The following is an 18,444-nucleotide window of genomic DNA, read 5'->3' as shown; positions in this document are numbered from 1 at the left end:
GGCCTGTCTGGGGACCAATCGGGTGTCGCTGGAGTGTGCGCGCGGACGTGGATGCCCAGATGCGCCCAGCGCCAGGGCGCTCCGTGCCAGGGCGGGCAGGGCGGCCTCTCCGGGCACAGCGGCAGGAATGAACCCCAGTCCCCGGTCCCGCCCGGACCCCCTCTGCGCCGGGAGGAGAGGCGAGGGCCCGCAAGGGGCCGTCCGAGGCGATGGGGGCCGCGGACAGGTGTTTGGGGGAGGGGGAGGGCGGGGCCGGGCCGGGAAGGATGAGGCGGGCGGGGCCGCGCTGCGCCTTTAAGAGGCGGCGGCGGGCGCCGGGACCTTTTCTCCTTCCCCGGAAGGAAAGCGGAGCCGGGTCCGGGCGCGCAAGGTGGGGAGGTGCGGGGCCGGGCGCGGGGAGGCGGGGCGCGCGGCCCGGGACCCTCCCTCTCGTCCTGCCGGTGCCGAGCGGCCGCCCAGGCCGGTGCGAGGCGCTCGCGCGGCCGAGGGGGCGCGGCCGCGGCGGGGCGGGCGGGGCGGAGCGCGCGGGGCGGGGGCCCGAGTCGGGTGCGGGCGGGCGTCGGGGCTGGCGCTTGGACACCCGCCGGGCTCCGGGAGGGCGAAGCGGAGCGCGTCCGCCCCGTGGCAGCCGCGGGCGAGGCGGGGAGCAGGTGAACAGGTCCCCCCACCCCGACCCCCCACCCCGCACCCTGCCACCCCCCCCCCGGCCATGGGCCCGGGTCCCCTCCGGGCCGCCCGCGCCCCGCGCGCCCTGCTCTGCGCCCTCGTCGTGCTGATGGTGGACACCTCCGCCTTCAACCTGGACACCCGGTTCCTGGTGGTGAAGGAGGCCGGGAACCCCGGCAGCCTCTTTGGCTACTCGGTCGCCCTCCACCGGCAGACGGAGCGGCAGCAGCGCTACCTGTGAGTGGGACTGGCGGGGCCGGGGGCGCGCGGCGGGTGCGGGGACCCCAGAGCACAGCCGAGCCGGGTCGGCGCAATCCGGGCGGCCGCCCGCCCGCCCGCCCGCCGTGGGGACGGAGATGGAAGGGGGCGGGACCCGGGAGCCCTCTGGCTGCGGGCTGCTGGGGTTTGGCGGGAAGCAGAAGGTGGGTGTAGAGTGGGGGGTGGGAGGGAGGGTTGGCGGGCAGTAATCACTGGCTACTACTGCTGACCTGGCCAGAACCCTGTCTAGACGCAGCCCCCCTCAGCCTTTTAAACCTGATTGAGAGCAGAAGTCCCCGTGCGCAGGTCCCCTTTCTGTCCTGGTACACCAAGCGCCTCTCTGCAGGTTCTGGGGCTGCAGGGCAGAGTGGGAGATAGACACCTAGGGGGGTCCCTTTCCGCTTTCCTGGGAAGAACCTCTGAACGTGAGCGGTTAAGCGCCCCCCCTCCCATCTCCCAGATTCTCTGCAGAGCCGGCCACACCCTCCGCAGAGCGCCTGGGCGCCTTCTCCCGGCCTGGCGGTTGCCGAGAGCGAGGGCATGGGCACGTCTGGGCGTCTTGGAGCTGTCCAGGTGCTCCTTCTGACCCCTCGAGGCTGCGGGGGGCGGGGAGGGGCTGTCCCAGCCGCTGCCTGGGTCTCCTCCCCCACCCCCGCGTGACCCCTCCCTCCCACCAGACATCTTCCTTGCATTCCACAGATTCATGTTGAATCCTCGACCCTGAGTGTGTTTGTTTTGGTTTGAAGAGGGAAATGGTGTTTTTCTCTTCCCTTCTCCTTCCCCAACAGCTGCAAGGAGGCGGGGCAAGGGCCCGGCGTATTGGAGAGGGGTGGGCGATCAAACCCAGCTGCCCAGCCCCCCTGTGCCCCACTTCCACCCCCAGATGCAGGCCCCAATTTCTCCCCGATCTTGTGTCCTGGGGAATGGGGGGGTCTGCCCTGGGAGGGAAAGCAACAGGCAGGCTTTTCCTGCTTCCCTCTGGATTGGGACCCTGTAGCACTGTCCTCCCGTTGTTCATCAATTTGCTCGAGTGCGTCTCCATTGTGAGACTTTGTTGTTACTGTGTTTGGGGCAACTACCAGAAATCCAAAATCCACCCACCTGGTTTCTAACCTCAGGGAGCAGGAGAGTATGGTCAGATAAAGAGTGCGCTCCTCATTTCCTCCTTTTTGGTTTTCTGTTTGGCTCACTTTGGTGGGGCATGGGTGGGGGGAGGTGGGAGCCACCCGGGAGACTAGGCATCAAATCTGGAGCCTCGTGTTTGCTAGCTATGTGCTCCAACCCTTGGATCTCTCTCCCCGCCCCAGATAAAGGCTGTTTTAGAACTTCAGTTCTAACTGAGGCCCTGAGAAACTTGAGGAAGCTTATACAGTCCAAAGTCCAGACTGTTCCAGCAGTGATCCATGTCCTGCTGGCCCAAGCCCTGCCCAGGCTACCACCTGAACTTGACCACAAGTCCATAGAGCTTCCTCAGAAGCCGCCGCACCCTTCCCAGCCTGGCCTTTGTGATTTTGACTTTGGTCCGGTCTGAGCTGACCCTCCTCCCTCTGGGGACCCTACCTGACCATCAGCACCAGTTCCCCTGTTGGTGCTCTCTCTGTCTGCCTGGAGAAGAAGATTCTTGTTTAGTTTCCAGTACTGAATCTGCAGGCTCTAAGGCTTATGAAGAGATCAGACTGGAAATCAGAGGAAATATGATTCTGGCCACACCGCCCCCCTGTTCTGTGTGACCTTGAGCAAAAGCTTCCTTTTCTGGACCCGTTTTCCCCACTGTTTGAGGTTTAGATCAGAGGGTCCCAAACTGAAAAATACACTCGGAGCCCGCCCGGGAACTCTGCCTTCTTTAAACAGACAAATGGAATGGTTCCCCACCCACCCACCCACCCACCTTCCCCACAATTGTACCCAAGGCTACTATGCTGCCTTCTGGTTGGTTCCAGCATTCCAGAGGGGAACGGTGATGTCACTCACTTTGGGACATATGGACCACATATGCTTCTTCCTGCCTCCGTTGGCCTCTCAGAGACCAGCTGTGGAGAAGGAAAAGGCTCCAGGCCCAAGGCCTGCCCTGGGTCCTGCCCGCTAGCCAGCCCTCGATTCCTCAGGGAGGGTCCAGCCCCCTGCAGGGGAAAGCAGGGACAATGGCCTTCAGCCCAGGCAGTGTGTATCAAATGCTCAGCGCTTGCCTGCTGTAACGCCAAGGGCCCTGTGTGCAGGCCGTGACCTGGACATCTCTCCTTGACCCCGAGAGCGCCAGGCTGAGAGGCTCTGCTCTTCCTGCTTGGGACACCCCAGCAAATTCTGAAACAAAGGAACCCAGGAGGGCAGGTGGCTCGGGGTGTCCCCCCCGGGGTTTCCTCGGGAGTGGGGAGTGGCCAGCGGTGTCTGTATCTTGGCCCCGCTCAGCTCCCTGAATCCACTCACTGGTGTTGGGGCAAGCCAGCTGGGCCGCTCGAGGCAGCCAGCTGTGGAGCCAGCTGTGAGCAGCTGCCTGAGTTACAGCCCCCAGGAATGACAGGTCCGGTTGCCATCTTGTATTCTAGTGGGCCTCGAGTCCTTTCGGAGGGACAGAGGGGGAGCCCTTGGTTGCCAGTAAGCCCTGAGCCTGGGGATGAGAGGCTTTCAGGAGAGGTGGGGACCCCTGGAGGTGAAGCAAACCCCTGCGTGTCTGTGCATTGTTCGGGAAAGCGCCCAGCTTTCGTCATCGTCCCAGAGGAAGCCTTCTTCTAAAAATGGTGAAAACCCAGTGGTGTGCCCTTGCCTGCCCCACCACCTTCGTCTCTGGACTGAGGTTGTTCTGCCCACCGCTTCAGAGGCTCACCCCAGCCAGATCCCCAGTCCCCAGGCTCTGGAAGAAGTGTGCTCACTTTCACAGTGCTCTGTGGAGAGCAGGAGCGAGATGCCGGGACCCCTGGGAAGGAGAGGGACTTACTCCTCTAGAAGCTGGTGGTGGGCCGCCCCGCCCCCACTGCGCCCGGGCCCCCCAGCCCTTCCCCTTTCCCAGGTGAGGTGGAATATGGGTCCTCGCTCCCTTTTCATCTCTGCCTGGAAATGAAGGTGTCTGGGAAGCGGGAGGCGGGGGTGGCTGGGGCCCCGCGAGCATGAGGTCATGCCTGAGGCAGGCAGGGACCAGCGTACCTGCTGTGGGCTCCTGCAACACGTTTCCCTGCGCGGGGCAGACGCCTGGCAGCCCGCGAGGCTCGTGCCAGAGGAAGCAGCGCCGCAGCTGTAGCCGCAGGCACCAGGCCTTGCGTGCTGCGGGCGCTTCCAATCCAGCACTGCCGTGCCAGGGAGCTCCAGGCTGGCGGGAGGCCGAGGGGAGCAGAACCCCGTAGGAAAGGGAAATCAGAAAAGGGGCTCGGCCTGCCTGCCTGCCTGCGTGGGGCGGGGCGGTCAGTGCCCACTGCGGCCAGCGGGAACGGAGGGGAGGCGGCGTGAAGAATGGCCGAAGGGATCCAACCGGGGCTGGCATTAAGGTGCCACCGAGAAAAACAGCCCCGTGTTCTTATTCCCCAAGCCTCTCTCCGCGTCTCTTACTTCCTCCAGCTTGTTGCTCCAGTTCTTGGGCTGAGTCACCGAGGGGAGAGAGGGGGCTGGGTGGGCAGCAGACGTCGGGGGAGGACGGGAGAGGGTTGCTGTTTCAGCTACCACGGGAGCATGCTCTGGGGAGATGGTTAATTCGGGCAGCAGGATTGGCACAGGGCTGGGATCCAGGCGTCTGAGAGCGCAGGGCCCCCCCTCCCCCGCCCCCTAGCTGGGGACTCAGAGCCCGAGTGCGCGGCCCCTCCCCAACCTGTCTCCTGGCCTGGAGTGGAGGGTGGACAGGACCCCGGCCTCTCTGCCGGCCTCACTGCCCCCTCAGAGTTCATGGCAATCTCCCCCCTGGAGCCCCCCTGGGCCCCCTGAGAAGAGGCATCGGGGAGGTGGACCCTGACAGACTCTTTCTTCTAGTATTTGCCCAGCCCGGTGCCCTGGGGGTGGGGGGGACTGTCTGCTCTTTGCAGGCAGCTGACCTGCCGGACTGAATGCTTCCATGTCCCAGCCCCCTCCGTCCCCTGGCGTCTCCGCCGCTGTTTTCTGCTTAGTGGCTGGGGATGAGGGTGGGGGTGAGCAGGGCAAGGAGGGGCTTTTCCCTGAACTAGGCACTGGGGGCTCCCCAGAGGCCCGGAGGGGCTGTCTGGCTCGCCCCGTCCGCAGGAGGAGATCAAAGGGCAGCTGTGGGTTGCCCTTGAAGGGTTATTTCACTCATGGGCCGGTCTTCCGGCGCCCCCATCATCCACCTGACTCCGGGAAGGCAGCCGGCTGCCATCTTCCTTCCTCCAGGAGCCGACTGGGCAGCCCACGGACGCGCCACCCTTCGGGCCCCGGGCCAGTGGCGGCTGGTGGTCCGGGAGGGCTGGGTGTGCAGCCCCAACAGAGGGCGTGGGTGCTCCTTTGCAGGTCATTTGCATTCTGTTTGCATGGAGTTAAGGCCCTCCTGTCCCTGATTCTCCCATACCTGACTGTTGCTGAAGCTGGACCTGCCCCCTGGACCCTACCCACCTTCCCCCACCCACTCCCAGGCCTCTGGCGATAGACCCATTGGATCCCGGGCTGGGAGCCAGAGGGCCTTAAAGGGCCTCTGAGCGGGCCAAGTAGGAGCTAAAAATACTCTAAGGGGGTTGTGGGGGTAGGGGTGGGGGGGCTCCCTGTGGAATCTGGGGGGAGGGACAGGGATGTGGGGCTGGAATTAGGGCACTGGCACGACCCCATTGCCCATCAGTGGGCACAGGCAGATGCAGGGGGAGGGTGGGGAGGCACAGGGGTTTATTTCAGTTCAGTGGCCATCCATGGCCAGCCCTGTCCTCAGGGTACCCCGGGAAGCTAAGAGGAGGGGTCCTCCGTCCCCTCTGAGACCAAGGGGACGTTCTGCTCCTCTGCCCCCTGCCATGGGCAGCGAATGACCTGGCAGCAGCACTTGCTTTGCCTCTCATGACCAACCGGGAGTGCAAGCTGGGCTCCCCAGAGACCCCTCAGGGCCACTGTAGCCACACCCCTGCCTCCTCCTCCTCCTCCTCCTCCAGATCTGAATTTCTGCCCTGGAAGGACCCGGGCAGCCTGGGCCAACCCCCCCACTTCGAGCTTGCTGGTCCCCCGCATCCTAAAAGTGTTCCATCCCATTCTCTGCCCCTTCCCCTCCCCCCACTCCAGGTTCCCCAATGTGGGTGGCGGGGTGGGGGTGGATGGACATTTCTGGGTTCCGGAAAGGCCAGTCCTGGGGCCAAAAGAAATCAGAACCTGAAAGCCCTGTGGCTGCATGAGACTTGTCCCTAGCCACCCCAGTGGGGACACAGCCGGTGTCCCTGTTTCACTGAGAGAGGGAAAGAAAATTGCCCTCCAGGCACAAGGGACCCCAGATGTTGGCCCTTAGGCTCCTGGGCAGACCTTGCTTCCTTTTCTCCCTCGCCCCTCCCCCACGTCACCGGGACAAACTGTCCTCAGGGAGTTAGTCACGCAGTGGACTCACCCTCACAACCCGGCGCAGGTGGCTAACTGCCACCGACCTGCTCCAGCGGCTGCACCTACCTAAGGTGAGGCTGAGCTGCTGAGGTCCCGCCCCTCCCCGCGCCCTGCAGCGGCGCATTCCTGACACCCTGTGGGCGGGCGGAGGCGCCCAGGCCCCAGCATGCCCAGGCCCTGCCCCGCCCGCTCCCTGCACAGGTCCCTGCAGGGCTGTTGCCAGGCACTTCCAGACTCTGGCAGGAGCCCAGAGCCCAGGCAGGGAGCCTGGGGGGACAGCGTGGCCAGGGCCAGGTGCGGGGACCCTGGAGGTGGGGCGGCCCCCACTGAACCACCCAGAGGCTGTGTGGAGGAGCAGGGATGTGGCTCCTCGTACGCGGGGCAGACGGTGTTTGGGGTCCAGGTGCTATGCGCCCAGGTCAGGCTTCCATCCCAGTCTCAATGCAGGTGGTCTGTGGCAGGCTGAGTGGTGTGCCTCTGTCACATGTCCCAGGAGCCTCTTCTCCTGAGATGTGATGTCAGGGGCGAGGCCCGCCTCCCCCAGTCCGGTCTGGGCAGGGTGCTGGGCCCTAAGTGTTCTGCAGAATGAGGGGACTGTATCGTTAAGTCGAGCAGGAGGCAGGGGGTTGGGGGTGGGCAGGGTGTTCAGAAACCAGGACTGTGGCCTGGCCCACCCCACACTCATGTCAATCTGCAGGAGCTCAGCCCTGGGGATACTCAGTGCCCTTCCGCCCCTTCCCCCAGCCCCGAGGTGCCAGTGTCAGGTGGGGTGGGGGGAGATCTCTCTGGGTCACGGCAGGCTCAGGCCTCCCTCCTGCCCACCCGTACCAGGAGTCCTGCTTGCCTCCTGCATCTGGCCTAGAGATCTGCCTGATTACTTCCTTGCTAGAAATTCTTCTGTGTCCTCTGTGCCCACCCTCCCCGGTCCCAGGACTCAGCTATCCCCAGGGCCTGACAGCCACTGAATCACCGGCTTGCTCATGCTTCCTGGCTGTGGACAAGCTGTACCTTTGCCGGAAGTGCCTTCAGCCTCTCTCCACCTGGGAAACGCTCCCCTCCCCTCACTGTCTTCCACTGCAGACAGACCGGGGGGGGGGGGGGGCGGGCACAGAGGCCGGGGGGACAGAACCCGACCCGGCTAGCCCTTGCGGGCTGCTCCCCCCATCCCCCCGCAGAATCTGGCCCTGCTGCCCTTTCCTGCAGCTGACCATGGATGTCTGGCTCCTTCCTGCCCGCCTCTGCCCTGGGCGCTACTAGAGGGCAGTGCCAGGGGTCACCCACTTCTCCACCCCCAGCACCTGGCACTCATCAGAGCAGGTGTCCAGGATGCTCCAGCTGAGGGGTTGTTTGAAGTGCCCCCTCTGGGAGGAGAGCCCAGACCCACCTGCCCCCTTGCCCTCCCACCCCCCAGGCTCCTAGCCGGCGCCCCCCGGGACCTGGCTGTGCCCGATGGCTACACCAACCGTACCGGAGCTGTGTACTTGTGCCCTCTCACGGCACAAAAGGACGACTGTGAGCGAATGGACATCACAGAGAAAAGTGAGGCGCAGGGCCGAGGCTGGGTGGAGGGTGGCCCGGAGAGGAGATTAGCTGGGGAAGGCCCAGCTGCTTCTCATCCAGCATGGAAGAGGGAGCCGTGGAGAGCGGGATCACCTGGGACGTGGGTGCAGGCTGTTGCTGGGGCCGCGGAGGCACCCTGTAGTGGGGCGGGCATCCCAGGAGAGTCAAGATTGCCCGCTGGAGGCCCTGGGCAAGCTTGGGTGGGCAAGGATAGGGTGCCCTGACTCAATGATCCCCCCCGTGTCTGCAGGTGACCCAAGTCACCACATTATTGAAGACATGTGGCTGGGAGTGACCGTGGCCAGCCAGGGTCCTGCAGGCAGAGTCCTGGTAAGTGGACAACCCCTCTCAGCCCTGGCACACACACTCCACAGCCCTTTCCTTCATCCGGGGGTAGCAGGAGAGGGTGCTTCAGGCTGGGGGCTGGGATCTTGCCCATGCCCATGTGTGGTTGTTGTGGGGTGCTGTGGGTACCTGCATTTCTGGGTGGAGTGGGGTCTGATGATCCTCCAAGGGCTAGCCCGGCCGGGTTCTGTCTGATTCACCCACATCCTCCCTGCACACCCTCCCCCTCTCCCCCCCCCCACACCCTCCGTGGGAACTGAGCGGAGAGCAGAGGGAACTCCAGCTCCGAGCAGGAAAGGGCAGCGAGGCCCTGGGGCAGTGTGGGCTGGCACGCTTCTTCCTGGGAGGCTGGCGGAAATGTTGCAGCCTGGGAGCCCGGATTATGTGGCTCATGTATGTCGAGGCCTCTCCCTGCTGCCCGCTGTCCCCTTGTGCCCACATTCTTCAGCACTGGGCCCTCCGGTATCAGTTTCCAGGTTGATGAATCAGTTGAAAAGAAAAAAAAAAAAGATTTGTTCATTAAGTCATATGAAGTTCAGGCACAGCAAAAATGCAGAGCTTTGAGGTCACGATAAGTTTTGTTTTTGTGTTTTTTGCTTTTCTGGGTCACACCTGGCGATGCACAGGGGTTCCTCCTGGCTTTGTACTCAGGAATTACCCCTGGCGGTGCTCAGGGGACCATATGGGATGCTGGGAATCGAACCCAGTTTGGTCGCATGCAAGGCAAACTCCCTACCCGCAGTGTTATTGCTCCAGCCCCTCGAGTTTCGAACAATTATGCACACGGGCAGCCAGTACCCACAAAGGAGAGTATTTGCTGCATTGGAGAGATACTGTCCCCTTCCCATCAGTGGCCACCCCTCCCCCTTCCCCAGCCACCTTCTCTCCCCCTTGGAACACTGTTTGTGTTGGTTCATGCCGACCCCTCTGGCCACCTGAGGGGGTGGAGTAGGTTCCAGCCACAGTGGCGCCCCCGTGGCTTCATATCACATTCTGCCGTTAGCAATGACTCACATCAGGAAAGGTTCACCAGGGCAAGAGAACCAGAACTGGCTCTGTGGAGTCCCAGATTTGTTCTCCGTGAGAGGGCCTCCCTGAGGGGCCACAGGACGCCTAGGAGTGTGGCCGTGTGAGCAGCAGACAGAAGGGCTGCCCTTGTCATTGTGGCTCTCATGCTGACTCTGGTCACCTTGTGGTGAAGGCAGGTCCTCTGGCCACTGCAGAGAAGCTGTCCCTTTGTCTGCTCTGTGTCTAGCTCCTCGGAGATCCAACAGTGTAACCTCATGTCCCTGCGTCCTTTGCCCTTTCTCTTTGGCCAGGCTGTCAACCCCCCACACCAGCTGCCTCTGCAGAAGGTGCCCCAGGGGTCGGAACGATAGTACAGTGGGGGTTTGCCTTGCACGCGGCTGACCTGTGTCCTATCCCTGACTTCCCATGTGGTCCCCCGAGCACCGCCAGGAGTAATTCCTGAGTGCAGAGCCAGGAGTAACTCCTGAGCATCGCAGGGTGTGATCCAAAAAAGGGAAAAAAAGGAAACAAAACACGTGCCCCCAGCCTTCAGAGAGCTCTGTGCCTCTGAGTGAGGGGCACGGGGCAGGGGGTGCCTGGGGGATGGCTGGCTGCACAGCCGTCCCAGCCCCTGCATGGTGCTCAGGCTGTGCATTTGGGGGTGGTCCCCAGGTCTGTGCCCACCGCTACACCAAGGTGCTGTGGTCAGGGGAGGAGGACCAGCGGCGCATGGTGGGCAAGTGCTACGTGCGGGGCAATGACCTGCAGCTGGACTCCCACGACGAGTGGCAGACCTACCACAACGAGATGTGCGACAGCAACAACAACTACCTGCAGACGGGCATGTGCCAGCTGGGAGTCAGCGGTGGCTTCACCCACAACACCGTGTACTTCGGCGCCCCCGGGGCCTACAACTGGAAAGGTGGGGGCCAGAGGAGCATGGGAGGGTGGGGGTGGGGGGGACAGCCCCTCTCCAGATGGTTGCCAGGACAGCCGGCCCACCTCCTCCACCCCTCAGGTGGGAGAGACGGTTCCCTGTGCCACCATTCAGCTGTTTTATTTTATTTTTTTGCTTTTTTTGGGGAGTCACAACCGGTGACGCACAGGGGTTACTCCTGGCTCTGCACTCATGCATCACTCCTGGAAGTGCTCAGGGGAACATATGGGATGCTGGGAATCGAACCCAGGTTGGCTGTGTGCAAGGCAAACGCCCTACCTGCTGTGCTATCACTCCAGCCCCCCACTCAACTGTTTAAAATGCTTACTCCGCATCTGGCTCAGAACATAGCTTCACCCGTTTTTTTTTTCTTTTTTTTCTTTTGGTGGGGGGTGGGGGGAACCACACGCACTGGTACTCAGGGCTCACTCCTGGCTCTGTGCTCAGGGATCACTCCTGGCAAGGCTTAGGGAACCATATGGGGTGCCGGGGGATCAAACCCAGCTTGACCACACCCAAGGCAAGTGCCCCGCCTGCTGTATTATCTCTCTAGGCCTCTCTTTAATAATTTTAACATAGACTCCTGAAGGGTCTGGAGGTTCAGTGTTCAGGGCCATCCCAGGTTCAAACTCCAGCACCACCTCGGCCCCCAAGCACGCTGGAGTGGCCATCACAGTGCCAGTGTGGCATCCTTTTGCCCCAGTACTGAACTATCAGCCAGGTTGGCAGAGTCTGATCAAATGGTCACCAAGAGGCCCCGATCCCTAATCTCTGCTTGGCGTCAGGGGAGGAGATGAGGAGACAAAACAAGGAAACAAACAAAAAAGGGGGCAGGGAACTTGCTGGAGATATCGGACTGTGGGTAAGGAACTTGCCTTGCACAAACCCGACTCCGGCGCAATCCCTAGCACAACATGTGGTCCCTTGAACACCTCCAGGAGTGAGCCCTGAGTATCTCTAAAGAAACAAAAAAATTACAGAAAAACTCACAAGGTAGGTGTCGCTGTCACTGTCACTGTCCTCCCATTGTTCATCGATTTGCTCTAGTGGGCCCAGTAAGTCTCCATTTTGAGACTTGTTGTTACTGTGTTTGGCAAATTGAATACGTCACAGGGAGCTTTCCAGGCTTTGCCATGTAGGTGAGATACTCTCAGGCTCTCTGAGAGGGGCAGAGGAATCAAACCCAGCTCGGCCTGGCTGGTTGTGCGCAAGGCAAAAGCCCTACTGCTGTGCTATTGCTTGAGCGATAGGTGTATATACCCATTTTATAGAAAGTGTAGTAATATTCATATTATTTCTACTGCGGCCACTGGGAAGTTAGGAAGCCTTATTTGGATCACTGACCCCAGTTTAACCACCTGTAAGCTTGAAAAATGAATACAACAGGCTCTTTGAGGAAGAATGAAGTCGTATAGTCAGACCTGGTAAAGCAAAGAGTGAAAGAGTTCCCCTTCCACTCAGCCCTATCCTGCCACTGCCCACTGCAGACTCTTACATTTCTTTTTGTTTGTTTGTTTGTTTGTTGTTTCTGTTTGGGTCCACTCCCAGTGGTGCTCAGGACTTCTTCCTGGCTCTGCACTCAGGAATCCCTCCTGGCAGGCTCAGGGGACCATTTCGGGGTGCCAGGGGTTGAACCCAGCCAGCCATGTGACAGACAAGCACCCTACCTGCTGTACTGTTGCTCCAGCCCTCTTCTTTCTGTTGTTGGGTCACACCTGGGGTTGCTCAGAGCTGCTCCCAGTATGTAGCAAGTCTCAGGTCACTTCTGGCAATGCTGGGGGACCACGTGCTGCTGCGGCTGGAACCCAGGCCCCCCACAGGCTGAGCCCTTGCTTCGCCTGTTGTGCCCCCTGCCTAGCCCAAGACTGTACATTTCTCCTGGAGCCATCCAGGTTGATTTTCGAATGTGCTGGTACCGTAGGCAACTCTTAACGGTCCCGCTAACTATATGCTTCACTCCCTCTTTCAACTCTCAGTAGATGGTGGGGACTTTGCGAGTTTGTCCACAGAGAGCAGTCTTGTTTCCGGGGGCAGCTGCAGAGTTGGGTCAGAAATTCATAAACAACACTCATCTGTAGTTCTGCCCTCTGAGAATTTAATTACCCCAAGAAGCATTGCATGCAGTCAAGCATTTTGAGGGAGGGAGAGTACATCCACAGAACTTTTCTTACAGCATGTTGTTGTGATTTTTGGTTTCTTATCAGTTATTATAAGTTTCTTATCAGTTATTATCAGTCATTATTGCTAGAGTGATAGCACAGTGCACAGCGGGTAGGGCATTTGTCTTGTACGTGGCCAACCCAGGTTTTATTCCTTCACCCCTCTCGGAGAGGCCGGCAAGCTACCGAGAATATCCCGCCTGCACAGCAAAGCCTAGCAAGCTACCTATGACATATTCGATATGCCAAAAAACAGTGACAAGTCTCACAATGGAGACATTACTGGTGCCCGCTCGAGCAAATCGATGGACAACGGGAGGACAGTGCTACAGTGCTACAGTGCTATCAGTTATTATTAGGAACCTATTACTGTGATGACATCATTTCATTATCTGGGAGGGATCTCGGAACATCTCCCCCACATGATGAAGGGGCTGGGGGTGCAGCTCACACCCAGTCCCTGTCCCTCAGCTGCAAAGGGTGACACAAGTCATCCCTCTTCTAATACTTGCACCTTTACTGTCGCAGAATCAGCAGGTAGAGGGAGCCCATAATCTTTTTTTTTTTTCCTTTTGGGTCACACCCAGCGATGCTCAGGGTTACTACTGGCTCTGCACTGAGGAATTACTCCTGGAAGTGCTTAGGGCACCATACGGGATGCCGGGGATCGAACTCGGGTCAGCCATGTGCAAGGCAAATACCTTACCTGCTGTACTATCGCTCTGGTCCCCAAAATCTTCTGATTGCCAGGGCGGGATGGGGCTAGTGTCTCAGGCTTCTGAGAAGACCTCTTTGTCCTGCCTCCCTGGTCCTTCAGAACCTCCTGTCCCCAGCCAGATCTTTTGGACAGCTGACCCTGAGTTCAGGCCGGGTTGGAAGCCTCCACCCATAGCAGAGCAGGACCAGGGGTGCTAATGGCACAGAGCCCAACCTCAGTTCCAGGAGCCCTGTCCACTGGGTCCCAGCCCACTTTCTGCCCCTAGCTGCACAGCTCAGAGCCTCATTTTCCTCATCTGCAAAACGGAGTCATAATTCGGCCTCATTGAATAGCAAGAGGATCTGCAGATGAGGAAGTGCTTAACCAATAAAATGCGTTATTATCCTTTCTGTCTGGAAGGTGGGACTGAGCATAGTAGAGAAAAAGGGTGGTGACTTATGCTCCTTCTCCCCAAATCCCTGTCAAGGAAACAGCTACATGATTCAGCGGAAGGACTGGGATTATTTTGAATATAGTTACAAGGACCCGGAGAAAGAAGGAAACCGCTATATCGGTGAGTCTTTCTGGCAGCCCACTGGGGGGGGTGGGGTGGGGGGAGGAAGGGGTGCGTTCCCAGCCCTCTGGCCTGGAAGAGCAAGGCCAGGATGTCGGTTGCCTAGCGGCTTTTAGTTCAACTAGCGCATACTTATTATTGAGCACCAACTGTTTGCACCAAGAAGAGGCAGAGTCCCTCCCCTCACAGAACCCAGAGTCCGGTGCCCAGTCAGGACTAGGGGCCAGGCATCAGGGTCCACGTTCTTGCTCAGTTGGGGACCGAAGACCAGATGACAGTGCGGAGGCTTGAGGGAGCCCCAGAGCTGCACGGGATGAAGCTTACTGACCCCTATCTTCCCATCCAGGGTACTCCACACAGGTGGGCAGCGCCATCCTGCACCCCAAGGACATCACTATCGTGACAGGTGCCCCGCGGCACCGCCACGTGGGCGCTGTCCTCTTGCTGAGCCAGGAGGCGGGCGGAGACCTGCAGAGGAGGCAGATCCTGGAGGGCACGCAGGTGGGCGCCTATTTTGGCAGCGCCCTTGCCCTGGCTGACCTGAACAATGATGGGTGAGAATCCAGGGACGTTTGCTGGGGCCAGGGAGAACGGGGACAGGGACAGATCGGCCCACAGCAGGGTGGAGACGTGGAGGTTTCCATGCGTGCACTTGGTTGTCATTTGTTGGGACTTGCATGTCAATGCCCTGGTGTGGACTTAACAGCCGTGTTTTACGGGACCCTGAGCATCTACCTGTCATTTGCAAACCGGGTGCATTTCATTGTCTTATTATCTCTGCCCTTTGTCTGGCTCTCAGGGGCATGCCCTTGCCTGCATGGTTTCTCTCTGACATGTGTCTTCACAGTGAGGGGTCATGAGGGTATCCCCATATCCTTCCTGTGACCTCTGGCCAGAGATGCCATCTGCAGAGCCAAGTGCCCTGGCACAGCTGGCTTATGGGGAAGGAGCTGACCTCACACCCCTGCTCCCCCATCCTTCTCTCTCCCACAGATGGCAAGACCTTCTGGTGGGTGCCCCCTACTACTTCGAGAGGAAGGAGGAAGTGGGGGGTGCCGTCTATGTCTTCATGAACCAGGCGGGCACATCCTTCCCCGCCCAGCCCTCCCTCCTCCTCCACGGTCCCAGTCGCTCCGCCTTCGGTTTCTCCGTGGCCAGCATTGGTGACATCAACCAGGACGGGTTTCAAGGTAGGGGCCAGCACTCCGTCCCTGCCCACCCAGTGACAGGGCCAGCTGCATTCCACACCTGACAGGACCCCAGAGTAGATGAAAGGGGACCCTGGTCTGGGGGCGCTCTCAGAAGGGAAGCGCAGGGGGCTCCAGAGGCAAGCTCGGAGGGCCTCCTGGAGTGGAGGCCTATGCCTGGGCTGGGTTACAGAATGTCAGGGGACAAGGGGGTGCAGCCTGAGGGTAGGATACGTGCCTATAACCCAGTTTTAGCCACTGTCATGGGAAAGATGAGCTTGCAAGACAGAGGGGGATGTGGGGTGGTTGCTTTGTAAGTCAGGCAGAGGAATGGGGTCTTTATATTTTGGTAATGGTGTGTGTGGGGTGGTCCAGAGGGGACCATGCTGGAAGATGATAGCTGTGTATCTTTAAAGATGGTTCTAGAGGGATGGTGGGAAGCAAGGCTAGAAGAGTTAATATCAGTGATGTAGGAGCTGGGCATGTGGCTCATGTGAGGCCCTGGGTTCAATTCCCGGCATTGAAAATATAAATAAGAAAATCAATAACATAGTATATTGGGGCCTGGAGCAGTAGTACAGCGGGTAGGGTGTTTGCCTTGCAAGTGGCGGACCCACGCTCAGTCCCCAGCATCCCAGCATCCCATGTGATCCTCCAGTTTGCAGGAGCAATTCCTGAGTACAGAGTTAGGAGTGACCCCTGAGCATTGCTGGATATGACCCCCAAGTCTAAAATAATAATAATAATAATAATGTATATTGGGGGCCACCAAGATAGGAGTAACCCTTAAGCATTATTGTGTGTGACCCCAAGACCTAAAATAAATAAATAAAGTAGTCTGTTGGAACCACCAAGAAAAATCAAGTGATAGAGCACGTGCCCATCATGTTTAAGGTCCTGACTTCAATTCCCAGCACAACATGGCCTTTGGGAGCTGCTGGGTGTGGCCACGGTGGCCCCCAAGCACTGCTTGCCACATTAGGCCAATCTCCACCAGAAGTGGCCCCTGACTCCTTTGCACTACCAGATGTTGGTCCCTATTATTAAATATATAAGCAGCCCATCAGGTGTGGGGTGACAGGAACTGGAACCCGTGAGCCGTGGAGAGAGGGACTGTCACCTGTGCTGTGTGGGTTTTAGGGTGTCAGAAGAGGGACAGACCAAGGGGCTGGACTTGGTGGGAGCCCCTGGCAGACCTAGAAGTCTCTGACAACCTCTGTTTCCCAGACGCTCGTTGTCAGCCAAAAGGAAGCAGGAGGAGCCTGCAAAGTGCCAAAATAGGTGCCAGAAAGTTCCATTAACTAATACCAGGGCCATCGGGCATGGGGCTCCGCCTCTGCTCCCGGCAGAGCTCTCTCACCAGCCGGCCTTCCCACAGCAACTTAGGAGCTCAGAAGCACTGGAGAAGGGTTCTTCATTGTTTGTTTGGTTTTGTTTTTAATGCAGAATTATTTATTTAAGTCTTGCCATTTTAGCAAGTTCTCTCTAGTCCTGTCACAAACACCCAGCCGCGTGCTAAGAGACGTTGGCCTCAGCTGTCCCCTTTCAGCTTTCTAGTGGCAAGGGCTTTCCTGGGTCTGACTCCTCATCTATGAAGTGGGGGGGATGGAACCGCCGAGCCTGCAGGACAAGGTCACTAGAGAAGGCGGGTGCCTGGGGGAGGGGTCGGGAGCACCGTGGGAAGAATTCAGGACCCACTGGCACTCGGCCCTTTGAGGGTTATTAACCCACCAAGAGTTGCTTCCCGCTCCCGCACCCACTTTCCCACCCTGCCCAAAAGGCATTCAGGTGCTGGTGGCCCCAGTGCTGGCCATAAGCCCCCATGCTTGGTCCCGCATGCTCAGAGCTTGCTGGCAGAGTAAGGTCGGTGCCACGCTGAGCCTCTGTGGCCTGATTGGGGGCTAATGGCGATGTGGGGTCTGCAGTCCCCAGAGTGACCCGCTGCGTCTCTTCCCCAGACATTGCAGTGGGAGCCCCTTTCGAGGGTTTGGGCAAAGTGTACATCTACCACGGCAGCTCCAGGGGGCTCCTTAAACAGCCCCAGCAGGTATGGAGGGGTGGGGGATGAGAAGGACACCCTCACTACCCGCCTTCTGCCCCCTGAACTCACCCTGCAGGCCCTACCACTCTCCCCTGCCCACAGATCATCCAGGCTGAGCAGCTGGGACTACCCAACTTGGCCACCTTTGGCTACTCCCTGAGTGGGCAGATGGACGTGGATGACAATTTCTACCCTGATCTGCTGGTGGGGAGCCTGTCGGACCGCATTGTGCTGCTGCGGTGAGCCCCCCCCCCGGCCCCCGGCCGAGCATAGGGACCTTCACACCTCTAGCCCCATGGCTGGAGCACCCCACATGCATTCAGTTCGAGCCTGGGCCCACTGGGCGGCCCTGATGTTCATGTTTTCTGTGCAGGGCGCGGCCTGTCATTAACATCCTGCACAGGACCTTGGTGGCCACGCCATCCGTGCTGGACCCTACATACTGCACAGATACCACCTGGTGAGACCCCCCAGCTATCCCTCTGCCTGACACCACCACCTCATCCAGGGGCCAGGCAGGCCCTGGACTACCCCCAGCCACACCCTGAGAACTTACTCTTTTTTTCTTTTGTTTGTTTTGGTGCCATACCCAGCGATGCTCAGGGCTTACCCCTGGTTTGCACTCCAGAATTACACCTGGTGGTGCTCTGGGGACCACATGGAGTGCCAGAGATTGAATCCATGTTGGATGCGTGCAAGGCAAATTCTCTACCCGCTGAATCATCGCTCCAACCTCGAGCATTGATTCTTGGGGCAAGTGTGACTCTCCTTATCCAAGCTTATGCAAGAGCAAAATTTCTTGCAGGAGATGACAGGGAAATTGGGTGCAGTAAGACACGGCGGTTAGGAGTGTGCTCTGTAGTTTAAGCCTGGCTCAAACCCCAGCCTTTGAGCTCCCAGCAGAGGGAAGAGGGAAACACGGAAAACAGCTATGGCAAAGAGCTGCCATGGGCTGCAGGATCTGAGTCTCCCCTGTAGAACAGTGAATACAAATAAACAGTTCAGGGGCCAGAATGATACCACAGTGGGCAGGGTGCTTGCCTTGCAGGTTGCAGGCCCAGCACCCCATATGATCCCTCGAGCCCCGCCAGGGGTGATCCCTGAGCACAGAGCTGGGAGTAAACTCTTAGCACCAGCATGTGTGGCTCAAAAACCAAAAAAGAAGAACCAGCTCACAGGGTGGCTATAATAATTACATGACAGCAGGAGTGATAGTACAGTGGTTAGGGCCTTTGCTTTGCATGCGGCCAACCCGGGTTCAATCCCTGGCGTCATATAATGGTCTCCTGAGCACCACCAGGAGTAATTCCTGAGCTCAAAGCTAGGAGTAACCCCTGAGCATCTCTGGGTGTGACCCAAAAAGAAAAAAAATTATGTGAGGCCAAACAGAGCCTTGAGCAGTGCTGCTGGAAGCTCCTAGTAGCTCTGATGGTGAGAATCCAGGTGGTTGTGGAACCAGGGGACAGGAGACAGGGATGGGATCAGGAAGCAAAGGGAGACAGGGCAGGGTAGT

The 18,444-nt window shown here is 59.2% G+C and overlaps 1 protein-coding gene across 1 annotated transcript in view; it reads left to right on the top strand.

Annotated features, from left to right (window-relative positions):
- The first annotated feature begins 709 nt into the window (after positions 1-709).
- The window catches only part of ITGA3 (integrin subunit alpha 3), a 30,840-nt gene continuing 13,105 nt past the window's right edge, over positions 710-18,444 (top strand). The window contains exons 1-10 of the mRNA XM_056127028.1: positions 710-903; positions 7,835-7,962; positions 8,234-8,313; positions 10,009-10,258; positions 13,617-13,703; positions 14,050-14,257; positions 14,697-14,893; positions 16,849-16,937; positions 17,034-17,170; positions 17,305-17,391. Coding sequence (XP_055983003.1) covers positions 710-903; positions 7,835-7,962; positions 8,234-8,313; positions 10,009-10,258; positions 13,617-13,703; positions 14,050-14,257; positions 14,697-14,893; positions 16,849-16,937; positions 17,034-17,170; positions 17,305-17,391 — 1,457 coding nt within the window. The remainder of the gene's footprint in view (positions 904-7,834; positions 7,963-8,233; positions 8,314-10,008; positions 10,259-13,616; positions 13,704-14,049; positions 14,258-14,696; positions 14,894-16,848; positions 16,938-17,033; positions 17,171-17,304; positions 17,392-18,444) is intronic.

Source organism: Sorex fumeus, unplaced genomic scaffold, assembly GCF_029834395.1.
Source record: "Sorex fumeus unplaced genomic scaffold, SorFum_2.1 ptg000063l, whole genome shotgun sequence".
In the NCBI taxonomy this organism is placed as follows: domain Eukaryota; kingdom Metazoa; phylum Chordata; class Mammalia; order Eulipotyphla; family Soricidae; genus Sorex; species Sorex fumeus.
This window is presented reverse-complemented; position numbering and strand designations above follow the sequence as displayed.